The sequence below is a fragment of the Melospiza georgiana genome, chromosome Z (genome assembly GCF_028018845.1).
Source record: "Melospiza georgiana isolate bMelGeo1 chromosome Z, bMelGeo1.pri, whole genome shotgun sequence".
Taxonomy (NCBI): domain Eukaryota; kingdom Metazoa; phylum Chordata; class Aves; order Passeriformes; family Passerellidae; genus Melospiza; species Melospiza georgiana.
In genome coordinates, this window is record NC_080465.1 from 30021200 (window position 1) to 30042443 (window position 21244).

The window sequence follows — 21244 nt, forward strand, 5'->3', positions numbered from 1 at the left end:
ATAATGTGTGAGGCAGAGGTTAGGGCTAGGGTTAGGGTTGGGTTTAAGGTGATGAGGTTTATGGCTGTGCTGCAGCTGGCAGCCCACATTCAAGGGAAACCATTAGAAGACAACCATCCCGGTGCAATATTCCATAAATGACCTGTTGCACTCCTAGGACCTTCTGTGAAATGTCCGACACCCTGGGACAGAAGTAAATTGGGACAGAAGTAAACATGCTTCTCTCTAGCCCCTATTGTTTTCAAACACAAAATACACCAGACTTTGTTGAGCAATTTGCTTGTGGGGAGTTTCACTCAATTGAGAATTCAGAAGTTGTCTTGTGGTTTGGTTGACCAATTCAAAGAGAAACAACCAATACTCAAAACTTATTTAAAGACATGTGGGACCTTGTCTGCACCATCTGACCAGTTCAGCAGGAGTCCTATGAGAACCACTTAAAGAAAAATCCTTTAGAGCACAGTCTTTTCATTTCCTATTACATCTCAGACTAAGACTGACCCAAAGTTCAGCAATCTGTGATTTTTTTTCCTCCCTACATTTATTTGCTTTCTTTTTCCTCCCAGTGAAATTGATGGAGAGGAGAGGAGAGGAGAGGAGAGGAGAGGAGAGGAGAGGAGAGGAGAGGAGAGGAGAGGAGAGGAGAGGAGAGGAGAGGAGAGGAGAGGAGAGGAGAGGAGAGGAGAGGAGAGGAGAGGAGAGGAGAGGAGAGGAGAGGAGAGGAGAGGAGAGGAGAGGAGAGGAGAGGAGAGGAGAGGAGAGGAGAGGAGAGGAGAGGAGAGGAGAGGAGAGGAGAGGAGAGGAGAGGAGAGGAGAGGAGAGGAGAGGAGAGGAGAGGAGAGGAGATTTCACTTGCAGATGTAAAAAGAATTGATAAAAGTTCTCCTGTATTGTCCCACCTTCAGAGGACTAATAATGTATCAAGTGAAACATCTTATTCAAAACCAAAATATGGACAATACAAAATACTTACTTCAGTGTATAATAATGCTAAATGCTGCATGTGCACCTCTATTCCTGTATCATTTGTGCTGCTTACTCTCTGCTTTTTGGGGCTTACATGGGTGAGATTTGCCAACTATTTTATTGCAAAATTAATGAAGATATAATGGTTTCACTTATGAGATTCAGTCTGTTCCCAAAGTACAATTTCCTGCCAGTTTTAGGGCATAGACTTCTCCTGAGCTATGCTCTACGGTCATGTTGCATTGAGATTTTCTTCTTCATGGATGCTACTTAACTCGGACAGCTGAGCACCTGAGCATGCATAAGCACATTAACAGACAGTAAAACTACAGCAGAAAATGTGAGAGGCTGGGTAGAAAATGTCTTACTACCAACTATTGAATTTATAATAGTAAATTATGAATATGTGCATACTTTTCATTGCTTTTGAACTCAGGTGGATAGATGAAAAATCTTTCTTTTTCAAAAGACACACACACAAACCCATCCAAACAAACAAACAAACAAACAAACAAACAAGCCAACAGAGACCCGAAATAATGAAACACAACCCCTCCTTGCCCCCACCATTCCCTCCACACCCAAGCAATGTTCAATACCTCACCTATACTGTACTCATTGCTCTCTTGTTTTCAAAAGGTATCCTGTCAGTGACTGGCTGCTCTCTCCGCAACAAGCAGTTTAACTCTTCATCATGCTTTCTTACTGATAAATATTCATATATTTGCACTGCTAACCATGATTATTCTACTGTCTGTGTAATCATGATGTGGTTTCCTGCAACAGAAGGCATATCAATATTTTAGAGGCAGTCATTGTAAGTGGAATTTAATGGGATGTGTCTATTTTTCCTTACCTTCACATAAACTCCTTATTGGGTGATGCCAATGATTATGAGCATACCAGTGTATCAGAACAGATGAATAGTTGCAAGACATGCCTTTTTGATTGGATGCTTCATGTAGACATTCACTTGATGATACATATTAGTGACAATTCTATGTGTATGTCAAACGGTGGAATTTATCATTTGGCATTTTGGAAAATGGATATACTCTATTAATAATCACTGTTGTCATTACATGTTAGCCCCTCAGGATATAAACTGAGACTCCTGCACTGAATGTAGTGGAAGGGCAGTGTAAGTAGAAAAATTGAGAGGTGGATAGTGCTGAATGACTCAGACAGTTAATTATTTCCTTTTTATACTGTGAGCAACTGTTACAGTTCACAATTTTGCCTGAAGTTCAATGGCTTTTTATTGAGGAAACTTCCATATTTGTTAAGAACTGCATCACGCTGGTACTGATATGTTCCCTCCTGATTTAATTCCTCTCCACAGTTCTCCTCCCTATCACTACCATCACAACCCTTGCACAGCAAGGATACTTCTTTCACATAATTTCTCCACTTTTCATTGAGTCCTAAAAAATGCTTTTGTTAATTCCATTCTGACAAGAATATGGGAGCCCAGAGCTTTTGAGGGATGGGAGAAGTTAGAAACAGACTTTAATGCCTTTTTGCCACCAGTACTGGAAAAGCATTTCCACAGACATTGCAGCTGTAGCACGCCAGCCCATTACAGCATCTGCATTATGAAGAGACAGCAGGACAGGACAATCTGCTCTCATCTAGACTCTACCAGACTGAAATCTGAGGTCTGGACTAGAAGGTTGGTACAAGAGCAGCTCATACAGCATTTATAACCTCAGTGGGCAAGAACCTCTTCTGAAGGACAGAGAGGCAGAGGTATAATAGGAAACAGCTGCCAAACTCCAGCCAGCTTTCAGCTGAATCTACTTCCTATTGGCTGACAGAGACCCACGATTCCACACAATATTTCTGTACTACATCTGTTCTTAAAGATTCCTAAAGGCTGCTGTTTTTATAGGTGGAGAACAGATACTAGGGTAGTACTAGGTAGGAGGATAGTACCTTCATGTACCTTAGCAGTGGCAAACTGGTTGCTGTTCCTAATCCTGAAATGCCAGGGCACTTGGAGCCATCTCCCCCTCTCAGACAATCCCTTTCTTTGTACAATGGAAGTTCCATCAGCCATTTCCACAAATGTTTTGAAAGCATCATTTCCACAAGACTATTTGCCTCAACGCTATTTCCCCTGTGGTTTTAAGTCTAAGAGTCTTTGGTGATCTGTAGACTCTTACTAATGTTATTGACAGTTTAGGGGGGAGAACCTCCTATTAATCCTGTCAAAAGACTATGTATATGGAACCAAAACAGGATGGAAAAGTTTTCATAATTTGCCAGGCAAGGAAAAATAATAGAGCAAGGAAAAACTGAAGTGCAATGGTTAACTGTACTTCTGTGGCAACCTTCCCTTTTAGGTAGCTCCTGAAAAGGGTGATAAAACTTCCACACTTGCATGGCGTCATTGGTAAAAACACATGTGTTTTGCATATGTATGTCACACCCAACCTACTATTCTGTATGCATGGCCATGATCTGGTGAAGTCTGACAAAAAGACATCTTTATTCAAGCAGGTATTGTCATGGAGTTCAAAGGGACTACTTCCAGGAGTAAAACGTATTCGTGTGTGTGATGACAGGATCAGGGAGCTGGTATGATCATGCACTCTCATTTACTGTACAAAATAGACACAAACTGCTCCTTTAGTTGTCACCTCCTGCAATGGAGGCCTCATTCTGCTACAGACTGAAGTGTGGTATGCTGCCAAGTGGTCTTTATTAGAAAGGTCATTGACACTGTCAAGCAGCCTTTGAAAGGTGGCATTGCACCTAGAAGGTTATCAGGCCAGAGTCATGAAGTCTACAACAATTTCTCTGTCAATATTGTAAACAGGTAATACATCTGACCTCTTTTCGTACTTAACAAAACACAGATGATTAAAGTTCTTTTGCTCCTCTTTCACCATTCTGTCATCCACGTATAGACTTTCCCCAAGCTTTGTCTTGAAGTACCCTGCAGAAGTAGTGAAGTTGAGAAAGAGCTACTTTAATTATAAGTACCACAGTAATGAATTCAAGTACACTCATTTATCATAAAGGGCTTCCCCATCTGTCTCTAAAGTATGCTCAAAAATGCTGTGTATTTGATAACATGAATGTTGAGAATTTAACACATTTTAGTTTTAAGCACTCCATTTTGGCTAGCTTTTTGTAAGATTGTACAACTGACTTTTGACTAAAGGAGCAGATTGGGGGTGGAGGGGGGAGTGTGTGGGGGGGTGTGTGTGCATGTGTGTGTGTGTGTGTGTGTGTGTGTGTGTGTGTGTGTGCGTGTGTGTGCGTGTGTGTATGTATGTGTGCGTGTGTGTGTGTATGTGTGCGTGTGTGTGTGCATGTGTGTGCGTGTGGGTGTGTGTGTGGTCTCTTCCTAATTTATTTGCACTTCAACCCACTGGGATCAAGCTGCAATCCCTGTAGGCAAAAGAAGATTAGGGAAAGCGACTGACTGTTTTTTCCCAGACACAGAAGGGAAAGCGACTTCTCAAGTACCGCAAGTTTTTCTGGCCACTGTACAAATTGTTCCTTAGTATGGAGAGTTTCCAAAAGACCTAATTAGCAACTCGCTACAAACATTTCTTTGCATTAGCTAATGATCCGGCTACACTTGTAAGCAAACAGTACCAACATATCTAATCAATGCAGAAAACCAACAGAATGCCTATTAAACATCTGGATGTAATTTTCTAGTTAGACTTAGAACAAAATGAAAACATATGCAGGTTTCTTTGATCTATGCCTCAACAAAGAAACTGTCGATAAAAAAAACACACTGGCCAGTCAATGTGTCATTTTCATAAAGCCCGGTCATTTCTTTTCAAATGTTCCCAGTTTAATTTTTTTGGTTTCCTGCAATCTCTAATTTTACCATATTGTGTGAAGCCAAAAGGGATTCTTTGGATCTGATTCTATTTGAGGTTTTACTGCTGCATGATCTGCTACTGACTTGGGTTTTTTTTAAATTCAGCTCAGGGATTTTTTATGGGTGAAGGAATGGGGGAAGTGAATGCAGTCATAATGGTAAAGTGACCTAGTGCAACTTTTTGAACATTTTTGCCTACAAGGAAAGCTACTAATTAAAAAGAAATCAAATTACTAAGAGGGTATGCAATGGCTATTAGGCAAAAGACAGCAAATAATTAGAAATGTAATTGCTTTACCCTGTTCACATCATTTGCACTTCACAAATAAATGAATATTTAAAAAGTGATACTGTTTTTCATGTCCTTATAATAATTACTATTCTTTCAACTGTGTAGACAATCACTACTGTACCACATGTACTGTATGATTCAGGGTTTTTTCCTATTTCACCTGCATCACATTATAAAACAAACAAACCAAACCCTAAAACAAACAAACCAAATAGAACAACCCCCATCCACATTAATACATGCATGTTTCTCTTTCAGTTGAAAATCCAGTGATCTGTCTAAAACTTTGAAAGCATAAACTGTACTGAATTCTAGAATTGCTTCCTCTATTGGCTTGCTCTCCCAACATAGAGAGTAGAAGAGTGGGACAAATCACACTAAATTGTTTACTGCCCACCTGCAGCTAACACCTAGTGATTAACATCATCAACATCTTTGTTTTATGTGCCAGTTTGCACAAAGTTAAAAAATATTGCTCATAAAAAGTACTGTGAACACTGAAGAAAAAAATAATACAGTGCATTAAACAGAACATTATGGTTTCACTAAAGAATGGATGCTACCTCTGAAAACCTTCCAGTACATTTAACCTACATTTTGGACCCAAGTGTGCCTTTTTTTCACCCAAAGCTCCAACCGCTTCCAGTGTGAATTTTCAGTAGCCAGTTTAGGATTAGGCCCTTTGCTTTATGAGGTAGGAAGATGACACTAAAAGTTTTACAGTAAAAAACACTGACTTCAAGCAACAGAGTAAAATGGGTGACTGGACAGGTTGGTTGGGAGGGTTAATACTGAAGGAGATATTTTTATTTTTGAAACATGAGACAGACATTTAAAACAAGTATTTTTAACCCAGTTGGACAATTGTGTAGAGTATATAACGCATTGTGGCAGAAGGATCTGGTATGAAATGCTACCTACTTGAATACAACATGCCTAGCTATATTTTGCTGTCTTTCTATGGTGTAAATAGTGAATATTGCTATGGAATGAGAATGTTCAGTTTCCTGGAATTCATCCAGATTTATGCCCATCCAACAAAATTAATATTTTTATGCATTAATGAGCCAGTGATGATGCATTATAATTAGTTAAACATCAGATCATGTTGGTTGTTATTCCTGCTATGTAACGTCAGTAGCTCTCATTTGAAAAAAACCCAGCACATTTGATTCTACTTCTGCTTGTACAGCTCTTCTATCTCAAATACAATGAGTAAGATTCAAAATGCCCTTAAGTGTCTGATTCCAGAATCAAAGTAGGTTAAAAGCGCTTACTAATAAGAACCAGGAAAACAAAGCTTTTCTCTCTCTGTTAAAACATGCCTTGGACGTTTTAATGTTGACAAATACAGGTAACGAGACATTTCAAGTTTTCATGTAGGTGAGCAATTAAGAAAAAACCAAACCCCTTTTGTTTATGTTCCAAAACACAGTGTTGTTTTAATGTCATATCTGTCAATATCTCATTAACAACTTGTGCCAGCAGGTTAAGCAAAGTACAACAAAAGTTAGGTAAGTGTTACATTATTATAGACTCCATAGCTACTAGGTACACACACAAAGTATATAATCATGGTTTGCATTTTTATGGCACCTTTCATCTGGAGATCTAAGTACTTTAATAAGCATTAAGTAATTAAGCTTTCCATTGCCGTGAACAGAGCAGCGAGTTGGCTAGTCCAAGACAACAAGGGAAGAGCTGGGAACAGAATGCAAGATTTTAAGGTTTGCTTATGCAGGTGGAACACCAGACAAGTTTATATTCCCGTCCTGGGAACCACAATCCATCAAAGCTCACTATCGAGGGTATTTTGTGCCATCTCTTAGAAACCAGTAAAAGCCCACGTTTATTTATATGTTCACCAGGATGCACGCACGTATGCACCATGAACATAGACAGAAACACACATGTGTTCCTATACACCTGTATGTACCTATAGGTGTATATGTACACCTGCAGGTACAGACCCCATTACACGCAGACATATATAAACATATATACACACATACGGATGTGCACAGAGACACAGATGTATCATTGCTCATTGACAAAACTCTGCAGTCCGGGAATGAAGTCCAAAGTTTTCACGGCAGAAGACTGAGGAGGTTTCACTCCCTTTTGTGTTGGATGTTTTAAAGTAAAAATACAGAATATTTTAGGAATAATAATGGGAAATTATCACTCTGAATGAGTAAAGCTTTGATATTCAAAACCATTAAATTTCCTATCAAATATAAAACAAAGACTGCTCTTTCTTTAGGATACAAGATGAAGCACAATACAATTCTAAGGAAGTAATTCGTATCTAGTAAAGACTAGTGGGGAATTATAAGAAAATGCAGACTGCAACAATACCCCTACCATGTTTAAATGATGCGGTTCAACGTTCTAAGACCTCTTTTTAGGCAGCACAGAAGTATTTACCAACAGCAAAATTGTGTGTTAAGACAGTGTTTTAAGTCCAAAGGTATTTCACACTTCATTGTGGAATTCTGCTATGAATAAGGTGCTTGCTAATAGAGGATATGTTTTGAAGTGTACTTCCCACTGCCAGCTATGTCACCATTTGTCATCTCTTCAGCAAGCACACACAGTCTGTGGAATTTGTTTGACCCTCATCTATCTCAAGTGGGCCTATAAACCAAAGTTATTGACAGCTTTCCTCTATCAAGCCCCTCTTAAAAAGAAGCCAGTTTTACCCAAAGGACAACTTCCGTCTTATCAGAGGGTCATTCCAACCAGCACAGCAATTGGCGTGCCCCGAGCCGCACAAGCACGTGGGAGGGCTTATCCCTCCGCACCTCGGCGTTTCCGCGGCGCGCTGTCAGCAGGTGCCACGGCCCCGCCGCCCTCGTCTGGCGGGCGAGGCGGGACCGTGCGCCCGACCCGCCCGCCGCGCTGTGAGCGTGCGTCGCCGTGCGGTGTGCCCTGTGCGGGGTGCGGTGTGCCCTGTGCGGTGTGCCCTGTGCCCTGTGCGGTGTGCCCTGTGCGGGGTGCGGTGTGCCCTGTGCGGGGTGAGGTGTGCCCTGTGCGGTGTGCCCTGTGCGGGGTGCGGTGCGGTGTGCCCTGTGCAGTGTGCCCTGTGCGGGGTGTCCTGTGCGGTGCGGTGTGCCCTGTGCGGGGTGCGGTGTGCCCTGTGCGGTGTGCCCTGTGCAGTGTGGTGTGCGGTGCGGTGTGCGGTGTGTGCGGGGCCGCTGCCTGTGCCGGACGGGGCTGTGCGGTGTGCCCTGTGCGGTGTGCGGTGTGTGCGGGGCCGCTGCCTGTGCCGGACGGGGCTGTGCGGTGTGCCCTGTGCGGTGTGCGGTGTGTGCGGGGCTGCTGCCTGTGCCGGACGGGGCTGTGCGGTGTGCCCTGTGCGGTGTGCCGTGTGTGCGGGGCCGCTGCCTGTGCCGGACGGGGCTGTGCGGTGTGCCCTGTGCGGTGTGCGGTGTGTGCGGGGCCGCTGCCTGTGCCGGACGGGGCTGTGCGGTGTGCCCTGTGCGGTGTGTGCGGTGCGGTGTGCAGTGTGCGGTGTGTGCGGGGCCGCTGCCTGTGCCGGACGGGGCTGTGCGGTGTGCCCTGTGCGGTGTGCGGTGTGTGCGGGGCCGCTGCCTGTGCCGGACGGGGCTGCGCGGTGTGCCCTGTGCGGTGTGCGGTGTGTGAGGGGCCGCTGCCGGACGGGGCTGTGCGGTGTGCCCTGTGCGGTGTGCGGTGTGTGAGGGGCCGCTGCCGGACGGGGCCGCCCGGCAGCCCCGGCGGAGGCAGAGGGGTCGCGCGCAGGCGCCGCGCGCCCGCCGCCGCAGCCCCGCCCGCCCGCCCGCGCGGACCCCACGTTACTTTGATTGACAGCTCGGCCTCCCGCTCTCCTTCCCGCCGACCTTCCCCGCCCCCCCGCGGCGCCGCGCGCTCCGCGCGCTCCCATTGGCCGGCTGCGAGCGCTCGCGCCGCTCCGCCACACAAACGCTCCCCAGCCAAAGCCGAGAGGCGGCGCGACTGCGGCGCGTGCCATTGGCTCGCGGGGCCGCGGCGCGTCACGGGCCCACGTTGGCGCCGGGGCCGGCGATTGGGCGGGCGCCCCCCCGCGCGGCGGCGTGGGCGGGGCCGCGCGGCTGGTTAGCCGGCGGAGTGTGAAACCGCGTGCTAATGTAAGCGGCGCGGGCGAGCGCGGCGTGTCCAGCTCGGCCGCAGCCGCGCTCAGGTCCCGCCGAGCGCCGCCCGCCAGGCCGCCGCCTCGGCTCCCCCTTGCCCTTGGCCGGTGCGGAGGGGACGGGGCAGAGGAAGCCGGTGGTGCTCCCTTGCGCTCGGGTTCGGATTTTTCAGCTGGGGGGAACTTTATATCCCGGGTCGACGAGGAGCGGCGGGCCACCGCGGAGGAGAGCGAGGATGAGGATGATGCTGCTGATGTCGCCGCGATGTATCGCGCTTGGAGGTCTCTGGTGAGACGCGCAGCTCCCAGATCCGCGCCCGCCTGTAAGAGGCTGTAGTGGTGCTGTTGCACGAAGGAGCTTCCCGTCTGATTTAAACCTCACACGGACGCTTTCATCTCTATTTTATTTTTTTTAAATCTTCCCCAACGGGGCTGGTTGCCTGGACGCTAAGGTCAGCGAGCATCTTGAGGGGTTTGCTTTCCTTTTGTCCTGGGGACTTCTCTGCAACTAACGGAAGAGTCTGTGCTGCGTGTGTGGTACCCTTTCCTCTGCCCTCCAGCGTTTCGTGCATGTGCTATTGGAGCTGCTCCGATCGGCGACGGCTGTGCAAGAGCCCCCGCCCGCCTCCTTCCTCCTCCTCCTGCCTTCCTCCCTTGTTCATCGCTCTGTGTCTTGCCGGTGGTTTGGCCCCTGCGCCGACGCCTGCGAGCAACGCGTCCCTGCTGGAGACTTTCTTTCGCCCCCCTCGGCTTGCGACGGTGCGGCCGCGGACACTGCGATCCCCTCCCTCCGGCTGGATTTTCCCCTTTTGACAAGGGGCAGAAGAGGAGAGAGGAGTCTCCTCCGCCTGGGATTTCCGGCCTTACAATCGCATCGACCACTTGCGAGTCCGTGAAGGGGATTATTCGCCGCCTCTGAGGGGCGGCTGTGGCCTCCCGGCTGCGCCCCGTCGGGTCCCGTCCCGCCGCGCCCGGGCCTTGCGGGCGCCGCCCGCCGGTCGAAGCGCAGCCGAAAGATTTAAACGGGGCGCTGGTGACCGTCCCAAGCGCGGCCCGTACGCCTTTCCCGGCCACCTTCAGCCCTCCTTGGAACAACAGCAACAAAGGACGCCGCGGCTGGGGAATGTCCCCGCGGCGGGGGCACTGAGCCGCGCCTCGCCCCGCTGCTGCCCGCGGCGGCGGAGGGAAGGCGGTCGGCGGGTGTCGACGCTCCTGTCCCCTGGGCGCACCGGGTGTGAAGCCGGGGCAGGGCGGGGAGTCTCGCCGCGAGAGCCGCGCTGCGAGGGAGACCCGCCGCGGCCGGAGCCATGTTCCCCCAGAGCCGGCACCCCGTAAGTACGGCTCGGGCCGCCGCTCCGCGGGCGCGGTGCGCGGGGCGAGGGCAGGGCGTTGCGGAGCGCAGCTCCGCTCGCTTGCTCGGCTGGAGCTGGGGGGCAGGGGGGGAGGGAGAGGAAGGCGCCCTCACAAGTTAATTCTCTCCGGGATCGAGCGGCTCGTCCTGCCTGCCGGAGCGGCTCCCAGTACTTTTGTTGCGTGGGCAACTTACTCGCCTTGGGCAGGACGGCGGGGGGTCGCCGCCGGGCCGGGCAGCATCCGCCGAGCACAGAATGGGGCTGGCTGTGCCGCCGCGGCGGGGGTCGGCGGGAGGAGCCGGCACTTCCCGCTTTCGTGTAGACGGCGGCGGCATGAGCGGGTGGGTCGGAGCCGGAGCGCGGTTAACCTCGGCCCCACTGCAGATGAGGGACGGGAAGGTGGGTAACAAGTGCGCAGCGCCCCGGGGCGGGAACGGGCCGGGCCGGGCGCTCTCTCCATCCCTCCGGCCCGGCCGCGATGGACAGCGTCCCCTCCTCTTGCCCGCGGGGCGGCCGCGCAGTGTCTGAACGTGCATCTTTCTCCCGTGCCGCCGCCGCGCCAGACCCCGCACCAGGCTGCGGGCCAGCCTTTCAAATTCACCATCCCGGAGTCGCTGGACCGCATCAAAGAGGAGTTCCAGTTCCTCCAGGCGCAGTACCACAGGTGAGCGCCGGCGGGCCGCCCCGGGAGCAGGCGCTGCGGGGCCCGGAGCAGCGCGGGCGGGGGCTGCAGCGAACGGGCGCGCCCAGGCGGTGGCGTGCGGCTCGCGGAGAGCCCCGCCGAGGGACCGGGGGAGCGCGGGCAGCCCCGGTGCGGGCCCGGCGCGGCTTCCGGGTGCGCCAGCCCTGGGACGCAGCCCTGCCCCGGGCACCTGAACTGCCCGAACCGGAGCGTTCGGCGCCTCTGCGCGTTCGGACAAGTGCAGTGTGTCTTGGGAACCCGTATGTGTGTATGGGTCACTTCAGTGTGTCCCGGGAAAACCTGCGCCATTTCTGTGGCACAGCCCGTTAAGGAGGTTACTTTTCATGTTTGCTCATTTGTGTGTGGTGTTAATGCAAAAATTAATAAAATTCCAGCGTCCTGTGGTTAAGAGCCAGGGAGGACGGTGAAAACACACAAGTACTCAGATTAGTAACACAAAGTTTACCATAATCCATGGAAGTTGTGGGATGCACTCCTCGTTGCTGCTCTGTCCTTCAGAAGTTCTTTGTGGGTGTGTGCTTGCTGCTGAGGTCCTTTCAGAGATTTAGGGTACAGGTTCTTTTTGATTCTGGTCATCTGGTGTCGAGGATCATTAACCTTCACTGATTTTGTACTAATGTGCACCTGAAACATTTGGAGTGAAGTAAAAGCTTTACGGGTTTTCCAGTCAGAAATTGCTTGGTTCTAGTTATGCTTCCTCTTCCTTTACCTATGATACTGTAGTCTTTACTTGCTTAAGCCATTTATTGGTTAAGAAATACAATGTAAACTCTAAACATGTGGCTTTGTAGTTGTGAGTGAAAAGTACTGCTTGCACGCTAACTGTTCCATAGGATGCTTGCAAGTATCATTAAAAAAATCAGTTTGATAGAAAAGGAAACATTGAGGCTCAGTGAAAGTAATCAGAATTATATCACAGTTTTTGATGAGACGTGCAAATGCAACTTAACTTTTGTTTATGAAAAGAAACTTGCCAGTAAATGATAGTCAGAATTACCAGTTTTCAAGCACTGGGCAAGGTAACATTTGCTAGAATGTATTTAAGGTAAGAATTATACTCAAGTTATAATTGTAAATGTGAGTGGTGTAACTTGGCAGTCATTTACTAAATGCTGTATAGAAAGAAATGCCTCTATTTTTATCTTTTTACTCCTGAGAGGTACTTACAGGAAATTCAGACCCTATTCTAACTTGTAAGTTGCAGCACTTAATAGCAGCTCTTTGTCAAAGTATGAAGAGTCGATATGTTTAGGTTCTGTAGACAGTTCAGGCCTCATACAGCACCCGTGAAATGTTCTTTAAATTTCTTCTTTGGCCTTTTTATTTCAAGTATGATTAAGTCTTTCTATGATGAAAGTCAGTTTATGAGTTTTTTTTAATTTGCAGCTTCTGTCAAAATACAAATAGGGAGGGTAGATGCCAAAATAACGATGTGTTATATTAAAACATGATCTGTTTTGTAGCCTTAAATTGGAATGTGAGAAACTGGCAAGCGAAAAGACAGAAATGCAGAGGCATTATGTGATGGTAAGTATATTTGTTTTTATCTCTGTTTCAGTAAATATCTCCTAATACAATGTAAGTCAGTTTAAGAAAATAATGTATGTTCATTTATTTGCAGTACTATGAAATGTCGTATGGATTAAACATTGAAATGCACAAACAGGTAAGACATTTTGTTTTCTAAGCTGCAAAATCTGCAATCTGTCTGATGCATTTAAATACAGCTGTGCTGTTGGTGCTCAGATGATGGTATGGTGTCTGAATCAATAGCCTGATTTGTAGCCTGATTAGTAGACCTTTGCTTACCTCCTGTCAGATGAGGTGTAGATTAGGTTAAGCAGCAATACCTTTTTTGGTACTGGTTCTGAAAGACTTGGGCATAAATAGGAAAGATCTTGTATCTGTGGTTTTAAAAATGCAGTTCAGTAACTTATAAATTTGAGGATTTTTTGGGTTGGGTTTTTCTTTGTTTGTTTGTTTTGTTACTGGTAGAGGTGCTGACATGTAGAACTGGTCCCATGTCTGTGTAGCATATGTAGTCATAGTTACTCAAATCCCTGCCTTGTAAAGGTATGAAGAGATTAGTGACTTGGAAAGCTCTAGTTATGACTGAGTTTGCAAGTTCCCATAAAATTCACACTTATGGCCACTATAATGGTGAATAAAAAGAGTATTGAACTGGAACAAGACACTAAGGACCTCATAAGAGAAGAAAAGCTAAATGATTGCACAGCCCAGAGGACCCTCAATTGAGTAGTCATTGTCTGCCAAATAAAGCATTAATGGCAGGGTGTAAGTATTCTGTAGATATGCTGACATTCACTTTTTCATCAAGATGCTAGTACAATAAGTCTTTCAGAAATCGATGGCCTCTTAAAAAAATTATCATTAGATGAAGTTGCACAGTTGGACACATTTCAAAGTGCAACAATACAATTCTTTCTTGATGTGTATGTGCTATTTCATCTAAAACTCTTGTTTCATTAAATTAAAGAGCATGGCTGACCGGCTAGGGCACAGCGAAGAAATTGATTAGTTCAGGCTTCAGATCTTCAGTATATTCAAAGACATTCATTAAGCAAGTGAATTACGGAGTTGAGTTTTGCTTTTGTAACTCTGAACTCTTTGATTTTTTTTTTTTTTTGTTGTTTGTTTTGTTTTCCCCTGAAAATGCCATATTTGGTAGGGTGGCATTGTAATTCCATGATAGCTTTCTAGCTCCAAATCTGGGTAGGTACTCTTTAGGGTTTGGAGGGTTTTTGCTTGTTTCAATTTAAAATGCCATTAAAAGAAGTCATTATGACAACCTTTTTTTTTAAAATAATGAACCAAATAACCAGATGGAACAGCAAGCTTAGTATTTGACTTGGTTCTGTACTGTAACCTAACAAATTTTCTTGTGTCTTGTGTTTTAGAAGAATGTCAGTTTTTCTGTGAGGTGACTTTTCATAGCTTTGTGATTTTGAGATTTTTTTTCCTCACTTTTTTTTCTTCAACAATTTCTTGGCATACTGTAACCTATGAGGATGCCAGTATCTGTATAGGAAAATCATTTGCTGCAAAATGAATGTTATTTTCAGGAGCTCTTTGAAGAGAATGTGTGATTTCAGTTAGTGTACTAGGAATTAACTTTAGGTAAAATCAATTAAACGCACAGGATTAAAGTGGGTGAGAACTAAGGTTCCCACTTTGACCTTAACATATGTATAAAGGTTTAATGTCCTGTATGTGTGGCAATTAGAATTATGTACCCAGTAGGCGGTTATAATTCGGAAGCTTTTAAGATTTATGACAGAGCATTATATCTGTGTTAGTTGTAGCTGGGGAGAGTAGTGCACACTTGCTCTGTGCGTGCTGTTAAGAAAATAATATTCTTTTGAAGGTATAAATACATTTCTCTGGATGTGAGTCTCAGATACTGTGCTTTTACATGTTAAGTAATTCTAATTTCTGGTAAAAGTAGCACCTTCATGTTAAAGGCTATTGATTTAGATTCCTGCAGTGAGGATGCCAAATGGTGTTGCAGTTCAGTATGTAGGTGGCCTTAGATTACAGGAAGAAAGAAACCAAAACAAGAGAAAAAAAAAAAAAACAACACAAAAAACCCCCCAAAAAACTAACAATGACATTCTTCTGAATTTCCACTGCTAACGATAAGTTCTGAGGAGGCTTTTGACAGATAGTAATCATAATTCTTATTAACTGGTGACGTCTACCCCCAAGGGTGTAGCCAGGCTCAAATTGATGCTTTTTGCTGGCTGATCACCAGCATGGCCTAAGTGCTCATTATGTTGTAGAAAGGGCCTTTGGAGCTCTCATTACGTTTGACAGGAATTCTCTCTAGGGGGAAACTGGGCATTAGCTAGACTCCTGACAGGCTGAAATTATTCCTGCTTTATGGCTTATAACCAAATGCTAGCAAGGCATCATCAGGGGACACGAAAAATTGTCATTTCTGACAACATCTTTGTTACTGGAAAATGCAGTGATGGGGAAACTTTCCAGTGAACAAGCTTTAACATTTTTAAGGTCTCCCTCCTGTTTGGATGCTGTACTTTCTCTGTGTGAAACTCTTCAGATTGCTTGGGCTGCTGTTTGAAAAACAAAATTACACTGCAGCAGAGCTTATTTATGGAGTGTGGTGTGTACATCACTGTTAAGGTACAGTCACTTAGATAAAATGAAGTACTTGCAGTTAGCCTGCATGTAAATGAGTTTGAGTTCTTGTACTGATGGATATGTGTCAGCAGTTCTGTCTTAGTTTAATTTAATAATCTGTTATAATTTAACTAAAATAAAGTTAGTCAAGACTTTAATGTTGTTATAAACAGACTTAACTGAGGTGAACTTTGCATACACAAACAGCAGAGCTTTTCACTTGAATATGTTGTATTTATGTCCAGGAATGGCCACGGAAGGGTTTCCCTCTCAAATCTAGCTTTGGCCCTTTGCAGTGCTTAACTGCATGATGTGTGCTTAAATCAAGGTGCTGCTGCGTTTCAACCTGGTGGCTGAAAAGTGGTCGGGAAATAATCTTTTTGCCATATTTGTATCTGGTTTAGATTTGGTCTTGTTTGTTTCCTTCTTTTTCTGCATAGGTTTTTAAACTTTAATTTAGGAATTCCAGAGATTTTTTTTTTTTTTATTAAGAGCATGTTTTATGTACACACCTACACTGTGTTCGTAGAAATTATTTTAAGGTGAGTAGTTACTGACCGAGTTTTGCATATCTGAAACAGAAACAACCACCTGAGGATTTGTTTAGGTAGGATGTGGTTTGATTTAGATGTTGTTTTCATATGTGTCACGATAGAATGAATAAGAACATTGTGTGGTCTTCAGTTTCTTTTCTGCATTATGCTGTCCAAGTGAGATTTTCCCCAATGTGACATCTGTGGCTGGCAAAGCAGATGAATCAGCTGCTATTGCCAAGATGAATAGTTGGTTGGGTGTTAAAAATCCTGCTGTACTTAGAGTTCCTGCCCTTGGCTCCTAGGGCACTCCGTCTTTAATTTTCACCATCTCTGCTTGTCATCTTCTGTCATAAGTCAGAAGATAAGGTTTCCTGTGCATTTAATGTCTGGATTGGTTAGGTGCAAGATTATCTTTTGTTCATTGGCAGGCAGCCACAGGAAAAAAAAAAAATTCAGCAGTGCTGAACCAAGTGCTAGACTTATAAACTACTGCAGCGTCTGGGTTTCTGCTCTCCCAACAGTTACAGCAAGGTTTCCTTCTCTTTGGGTGGGTCTTTTTGATCCCTGTGACCTGCCTGGAGGCAGACCTGTCATTCAGTAGCTTGCCTGTTGTAGAAAAGTATACAAACTCCAAAGCTGCATTGTGTTAACCAGTTGTACAGGAGTTACATGTCTGTTTTATCCTGGACTGTTCTGTGGAATCATTTCTAATGCTTCATGGCAAAGGACAAAGTCTTCTAATGATATCTCATTAGAACATCAGTCTTCAGGAGAGGGTTAAACAGGAGGGAATTAAGGAGCTTAGTTAGCTCTCTGCAGCTCTTGAGTAGGATGGCTTTGCTGTTGAAAGGGATTTAAAGATAAATTAATTTTCCTCTTTTTTTCCTACATTTTAATTATTGGAATGAAAAACTCCTTAAGGTTTTGGTGGTGTGCAGTGAATGTTTCAAGAACATTTTACAGTTGGCACAGCCACAAAAGACATGCAAAAACTGTTTTTATTTAAAAGAGAAAATGGTAGGCTTGATTGTGACAGTATTTTTCTCTGAAAAAATTGTACTTATTCTACAAATATTTGGTTTCTAAATGAGTACAGTTGTGTCAGCAGCCTAGCTAGTTCAACCACAAATAGAGTTGCCAGTTTTAAAGAGGAGAAAAGACTCGAGTAATTACCTCAACTTTCGTGACTTTTGAACCATATTTCAAGCTTGAGGCCAACATTATTGTGAAGGAGTTATCTGACAGATTCAGGGCACTGTGAAGTACATCTCCATGTGGCTTTCATAAAACCATGTTGTCAGATACCATCTATTATGTCAGCTCCATATAGAACTTAATTCAAAAGCGTGTCAGAGTGTAAACACTGTACATATGTTAAATAGGGTCTGATCATCTCTCATTTTAGACTTAGTCTACCAGATTTCAGGTTCCTTGAGGAGCCAGAGTGAGGAACACTATTCCTACCATCTACATTGTTACATTTCCCTTGCATTGCAGCGTCTGTTGCTGTAGTTTGTGTGTCTGTTCAGTTGGAGGGAAGGAAAAAAAGTGCTGGTAACTTTCAGGGTTGGGGGAAGAGTAGGAGGGGAAATGCTTTCTAAATGTGCAATATCCTTTTGTCACAACAGACTATGTGGGGAAAGCTTAATGGTTTTCCTCCTTCTGCTGGTTGTTATACAAAATGAAGCTGAGCATCTGAATTGCCTTTTGTCCCTCTCTACTTGAGTGTTTGCAGCAAAGTGCTAAAAATGCACCATCTCCTATGCAAAATGGAAAATTAGGATCCTTTAGACTTGATGGATCACCACTGGCATACAGTAAAAGCCTTTTTAACCAATTTTGGATCAACTGGCACTTATCGGAAGACTGTACAGTACCTACTTTAAACATGATGACAGCTTTGAATGGAACTAATGAAACTTTCAACTTGGGGTAAGATTTAGGGACATCTAATGGCAATTATGTCAAACACTACTATTGTCACTTTCAGCATCACAATTAGTTGGATTCTTAAGTGTAGGTATTTGAACAATAGTTGCTTACACAGCTCCTCTCAGAAAGGGGAAAAATAAAGGCAGGGAGAATTCATAGTTTTGTCCGCATTTAATTGTCAAAACAACTAGTTTAACAGATTAGTCCTTATGGTTACTTGGAGGCTACGACTTTTGAAGTTCTTGCAAGTTGATCCCATAGTCAAGCTGAATTTGCAATCTGTGTTCTTGTAAGTGTCAAATTTCTACCTAAAACAGTTTTTTGGAGGTAATATTGCATGACATGTCAGGGCAACACTTTCTAGTGTTTGACCTGCCCTTATTGTGAAGAATTTTGTCCTTCACCAACTGGGAGTTTACCTTTCCGCACTGGTAACCATTGTGTGCCATTTGTTCTTCTATTGTGCACCTCTGAGAAGGAGCTGACATAGTCCTCTCCATAATCACTTCTTTTTCAGCAATGAGGTCTTGTCTACCCATTAATCCCCTTCTTCCTGAAGCTGATCAAATATATTTGCTCCCTGGTATGATGTGTGTTCTGATTGCCTGATCATCTTACTGGTGGCACTTAGAGACTTGCTCCAGTTTACGAGCATCTTCCTTCTTGCCAAACAAGGGGAACAGAAAGGAGAATTGTTTCAGTCAGTTTGTAGCCAGTTGGTTACAGTCATTCTCCTGTGTCTTCACATGAGGTGTAGCCTCCATCAGCACATGAGTGTGGGGCTGATGCATATTCAACTTGTTCTCCAGAGCCCTCCTCCGCAAAACTGCTTTCTAGTGTGTTCACACTATTGCTGAGCTGTTGTGGGGAGAAAGTTGTTCCAGATTTAGGACAACCCCCCACCTTTGTTTGCTTTGTACCCGGTTTCCACTGTATTAGATGGTCACTGCTTCTCAGGACAGAAGCTGTTGATGCCTCGCTGTGTTTTCACTGGAGCCAAAGTGGTGTATCTCTTGCAGCCCATCTGTGTTGACTCCTTTTAAGGTTGGGCAGTCTCTGCTTAAACAGTTGTGAAGCTTTCTTTGATCACTTTCTTTTTACTCAACCTTTTTGAATTTTTAACTTAGACTTTTGAAAACGGGAACTAGAGCTATATGCAGCTCTCAGGATCCTGGTGAATGAGAGATTTGTATTATCACCTTTTTCTGTTTTCTGAATGGTTTTTGTTTGGGTTTTACTTTAATTTTTATTCTTTTTCAGTAAAATTTCCCAGTTTTTCCTTTTCACTGCCATGAAAGTGCTGGAGACTCGTTTCACATTTGAGTTCTTACCATGAATGATAATTGTAAGCTCAGGGACCATCATTTTACGTGGCTAGGGATGTCTACTCCTAGTGTATGTAAAACTTGTTTATGTACAATGGTTTCATTGCACATTTACTCTTGTAAGGTCTCTTTGCAATTCTTTAGCTGTTGCTTTTACTTTCTTATGGATAAAATAATGTATTTCTATTTCCTTGAAGCCTTTGTGTTTACTTTCTTTCTAATTCTTTTATGGAGTAATTCCTTTTATGGAGCAAGTTTTCTTACTTGCCACTTGCTGTCTTTTCCAGGCTGTGCTGCTGATCATATTAGTAAAACAGATTGCTGCAAAGGCCCCTGTGAAACTCCACTAGTGAACTGTTTCTGGCTTAGTGCTGGAGGTGATTGAAAAGTGGATTAGAGCTTGCTGAAATTGAGTTTAATCTTAACCGAACTCTAGTTAAATCAGGTTAGACTTAAAAATCAGTTATTTCCTGAGGTTGTCTCTTTTAAGAAAGAAGCCCTAGTGCTGCACAAACAAACAAAAACCTCCAACAAAACAAAAAATTTAAATGCTACAACCCTGTCAAATAATGCTGTAAGCCTTTTTTGATTCCAATTTCCCTTGAAAGTATTTTGATTATATTTTCAAGTTAGAGATTTTAATATTGTTTCCATAGGTTTATATGAATCTTGACAGCATCCAGGTGGGCTGTTTGGGTTTCTTTTGTTTTGAGTGTTGAGTCTTATTAGCAAGCCTACTTATAAAATACACTTTCTTGTTGTAGAAGGAGACTAGGACACCAGATGGCTCATCACAGGTCCAGTTTATTGAAGAAAGCATCAAACACTTATACAGCAAATAATAAGCTTATGAATATTCTGTAAGCCAGGCAATCTATTGGTTAAACTATACCATAAACTCTTCCTCATTCCTTAGGGGTTACATCTCTCTTTTCTCATGTCTCTTTCACTATTTGTTATTATACTACAGCTAGGCCCAAGGACACGCTATCTAGCAGGTGCAGAACTTGGAATTAGCCACGGCTTTGTACTTTTCCAGTCTCTAGCAGCTAAATTCCCAACACTTTCTAGTATTGGGAAATCAGTTCAGGAAATTGTGTTTGGTGAGTGTCCCTGAATTTTTTTATAATGATAATACTCAGTGTCTAATGAGAAATTGCAGAGTGTATTAGAAGTGTCTAGTCGCTAAGCGGAGATTGGCAAAGTTGCTCCTGCCTTTTCTTTTTGTTCTTCAGAACATTTGTTCTTTGTGAACAAAGTAGCACCGATGATTAAATTACAGATTTAAGTTCTTTCAGGGGTGTTAGGTAAACTTTGTGTCAGGGCTGTCTATCTGGAAGTATTTTGTACTTCACACATGATCTGAACAGCTAACTACCCTTTTTGGCTATGTGATAATAAAACAGAAAACTGAGGTTAAATTGTGTTTTGGTTTAAGACTTCTTAGTTTGTTTAGGTTTTTGGATTTTTTTTTTTTTTTGTCCCCCTCCTTCAGCAACATGGATGTTCTCTTTTTGCTGTTTGGTCTTTTTTTTTTTTTCTTTGTCTTGAAGCTTTTTGATGTTTGTGTAAACTGTTGGTCCAAGTAACTTACTTGTAAGGTGACCAGTCACTGTATTGACACAAGAACAGACACAATAGAAAACTGCATTAGGAGGCAAGCCGCTGGGATTTGCAGTAAATATATTACAGAACACAAGTGCATTGCCAATACTGCTTGTTTAGCAGTTTGCAAGGGCAGTGGTGGTATGGATTTTTGAATTAGAAGGGAAGGACTGATCTTTCTGTGTGCTGAAACATCTAGTTGATGGCTGAGGATAAAATTGATTTAGAGAACAAAATGCTGCCATCTCTACTTGTGCCATTTTAAAGTCTTCTATGGATTAGCAAGCAAAAACAAAAGATAGCTTTCATTTTGGAGAATGGGAACAGGAATGGGTATGCTTGCTGACCTGCATCTTGATAAAAGACATTAAGTCTATGAGAACCCGCTTTTGTTAG

General features: G+C 44.3%; 1 protein-coding gene across 3 annotated transcripts in view; it reads left to right on the forward strand.

Annotated features, from left to right (window-relative positions):
* Positions 1-10301: 10301 nt before the first annotated feature.
* Positions 10302-21244, forward strand: part of TLE1 (TLE family member 1, transcriptional corepressor) — a 77161-nt gene continuing 66218 nt past the window's right edge. For all 3 annotated transcript variants that reach the window (XM_058043272.1, XM_058043274.1, XM_058043275.1), the window contains exons 1-4: positions 10302-10565; positions 11150-11250; positions 12753-12816; positions 12911-12955. In XM_058043272.1, the coding sequence (XP_057899255.1) occupies positions 10542-10565; positions 11150-11250; positions 12753-12816; positions 12911-12955 (234 nt within the window). In that variant the 5' untranslated portion in view covers positions 10302-10541. The remainder of the gene's footprint in view (positions 10566-11149; positions 11251-12752; positions 12817-12910; positions 12956-21244) is intronic.